Source organism: Diorhabda sublineata, chromosome 7, assembly GCF_026230105.1.
Source record: "Diorhabda sublineata isolate icDioSubl1.1 chromosome 7, icDioSubl1.1, whole genome shotgun sequence".
Classification (NCBI taxonomy): Eukaryota; Metazoa; Arthropoda; class Insecta; order Coleoptera; family Chrysomelidae; genus Diorhabda; species Diorhabda sublineata.
In genome coordinates, this window is record NC_079480.1 from 20947101 (window position 1) to 20950407 (window position 3307).

At 29.5% G+C, this 3307-nt stretch overlaps 1 protein-coding gene across 1 annotated transcript; it reads right to left on the reverse strand.

Annotated features, from left to right (window-relative positions):
• Nucleotides 1–902: 902 nt before the first annotated feature.
• Nucleotides 903–1961, reverse strand: LOC130446525 (uncharacterized). The gene is made up of 4 exons (XM_056782838.1): nucleotides 1735–1961; nucleotides 1474–1572; nucleotides 1210–1320; nucleotides 903–1065 (listed from the first exon to the last, which is right to left on the reverse strand). Exons 1-4 carry the CDS (start codon nucleotides 1838–1840, stop codon nucleotides 1034–1036), a joined length of 348 nt encoding a protein of 115 aa, XP_056638816.1. The 5' UTR covers nucleotides 1841–1961; the 3' UTR covers nucleotides 903–1033.
• Between the last annotated feature and the right edge of the window lie 1346 nt (nucleotides 1962–3307).

The window sequence follows — 3307 nt, forward strand, 5'->3', positions numbered from 1 at the left end:
ATCTTTGTTTTTTCGAATAGAAAAAAATTTGAGCTAATGAAGTTGTCAAGAATGTTTTTCTGGTGACTGATTTGCATTTTGAAAACTGTTTAGTCAAAACTTTCAATATTCACTTTTCAATTATTTAATTTCTGGTGTGAGCTTCTCGGGGTACAATAATTCCTAGGTAGGTAGAAGATAGTCTTTAGGGTTGATATTTCAATATCTTTCGAGGGATTGTTATTCTATTTTTAAAATTTTATGTTTATTTTATTGTCCAAATGTAATAATTATGATTGATATTTTGATAAATTGTTGAACCTTCTCAGACCCTTTCTTTATCCTTCCAAGAATTTTATCTTCAAAAACCAACCACCCTTTTTTGTTTATTTAAGCAAACTTATATACCTCTTCTCGATGTTTCCTTTTATAATTCATATTCTAAATGTAATATCCAAAATTTAGGACTTGATAAAGGCTTTATTTATTACTGGGTAGAAAATGAAACAGAAATTTTTAAACTTGAAATAAATTCTACACTGTATGAATTCTACGTTCTTTCTTTACTTAATAAACATTTTCATGTACCTACCTGTAATCACTAATGAAATTACTAATTCGAAAAACGAAGACGTAGAAAAATTGAAAATATATAATAAGTACCTATCTAGTGTCCTAAAAAGAAACTTTGTTAAGCTTTCTTAACCACTTTGTCAGATATCGTCGATTAACATCCATTGAAGCCCATTGAAGTCGATTGTCACTTTGTCTTGATTGAAAATTTTCAAAGTCTATCTTCCTCATTTGAAGTCGAATTTCAACATTTCTCATATATTTGAATGAGTTTGCATCTAACTTTGTCAGATATCGTCGATTTACATTCATTGAAGCCCATTGAAGTCGAATCTCACTTTGTGTTGATTGAAAATTTTCAAAGTCTATCTTCCTCATTTGAAGTCGAATTTCAACATTTCTCATATATTTGAATGAGTTTGCATCTAACTTTGTCAGATATCGTCGATTTACATTCATTGAAGCCCATTGAAGTCGATTCTCACTTTGTGTTGATTTGACATCTCATATTTTCTGAAAAATTGGTGTGAACTTTTTGAAACTCATTGTATATATAATTATTTAAAAAAAAAATGAAAAATTAGTGGCCACCTGATAACTGAGGTATAAATTCATGATTTCTTTCACAAGCTAGAAACTAATGTGAAAATGACTTACGCTTATTTGTTTTTGTGACATTAACAGTCTCAGTATCTTCTGGTATGTAAGTTGGATCATGTAATGAATTATCTCTCTCCACACTAAGATCACATTCAGAAACTGCAATATCTATAAACAAGATAGGTAGATCACATTATCACTTATTATGTAGACCTACTTCCTTATTAGATTAATTAAAACTGACGGCAACAACTATAAGTTGAACATAGACTTACTTTTTTAAGAACAAATTCACGTCTATTGAGAAAGTACCATACTTACTTTGATTTATTTTTGTATCATCTGCCTCATATGTAGGATAACATCTAGAATTATCTTCATTACCACAGAGATTAGATGTAGAAATTGCAGTATTCATATCTAAAAAGGAATGGTGCAAATGAAACAGTTTATATACATAGATCAATGATCAATTATAGAGGATTTGAAACTAATTTAGTAACTATGTATAGATTTCCATCCAAAATTTTACAAAAACAGGAACTGTTTCAGATATTTTATAAATAATATAGTTCAACTTACCATTCAGACTTTCAATATCTTCACTCATTTGGATATCTCGTTTCTTTTTTTCCAATATATTTCTATTATTATTGAGAAAAACTATATGAGCTTCATAAAAGCCCATTTTTTTATATGGAGCCCACACCAAATCTCCTTCAATTGGAGTCAACTGCCTTGTAGGCAACTGCCTATGTACAGAATTTTGTCCTCAATAAACCTCACTAGACAGTATTTCTTACTGTTGTCTATAAATAATTATCAACAGATAGTATTTACATTTTCAGCAGAAATTATCTGAACACCCGAAGGTCAGGTGTTTGACAAAGTCCATTTCAGAATAATCGCAATACGCATCTAAAAGATTGATAACTCGACAGAATATGAAAACCATTTCGTGAACTTTTTATTTCTATGATAATGAAATTTTCAATTTTCATTCCATTTCTCAAGAAGCTACAAGTACTAAATTATAGCTTATAGAAGCAGATTGCTCACTCAATATTGTATCTCTCATACACACTCCTGGGAAACAACCTTTGCTCAGAAAGTTTGTCAGTTATGACACACTGTTGTTGGATATCTTATTCTGATAAGTTTCCCAACAGACAAATCCTATCTTACTTCGCTACTGCATAAAATCGTAAATACATATGCATAACTAGATTCTAAAAATACATAAAAAATATTATTTAGCATCCTTTAAACGTTAAAAATAATAACATTGGGCAACATTGTAGGTTCGTTGTTCTTTCACATTTTTAAGCTTAAACTGAGATAAGATTCTTACCCTTTGTTGTTTTGCCAGTGTTTCCCCTATTTTAATTGGTTTTGAGTGTCATTATTCTAAACAGAGTATTATTTCATGTGAACTATAACTATTGATAAAGTAAAAACTGCACATTATTGTTGTGTGTGTCGTATTAATTCCACTTCCACGTACAACAAAAACCTTCAATTTTTAACAAAATTTCAACAAATAAATTGAATACACTCCAGAATAGACAAAATAATAAATATATTACTGATTATATTTCTAAAACGTTTATAACACAACTATTAAACAACTCATTATAATTACGTCATATTTTATTTTTCAAAGAAACCCGTCAGTACAAAGTACCTTATGTTCAGGATAACTAATCAAAAACCAAAAGAATAAATTGTAAAATGTACAGATGTTTCACAAAAATAAACAAACTTGATTCGAGTTCTTACAACACAATACTTTGTTTCACTGTGTTTGTCCTCTAACACCAATAATGAATTTAATCAACTTTTTCGTTCATAATATTAGTATCACTACACTAATGGTTAGTATTTATTATTTAGTTAAATCTATCATCGAACAGTTTATATTATTTAGTGTCGGGCATTGTATCAATTGGATACACCCCTGAGCGCGTGGAAAACAATTTCTTGTTGCGCCGTGGAAAATTTGAACCATGAACATCAAAAATGCCGACATCGAATGAGCCATCAACTGTTATTGTAAGCTTTATACTGTGCTTTTAGCTTTTACTTTATTTCACGTTTAAGAATGACAGAAATTCGTTACTGAACGCGGTATGCAACAGAAAAAAATTGTATGAGT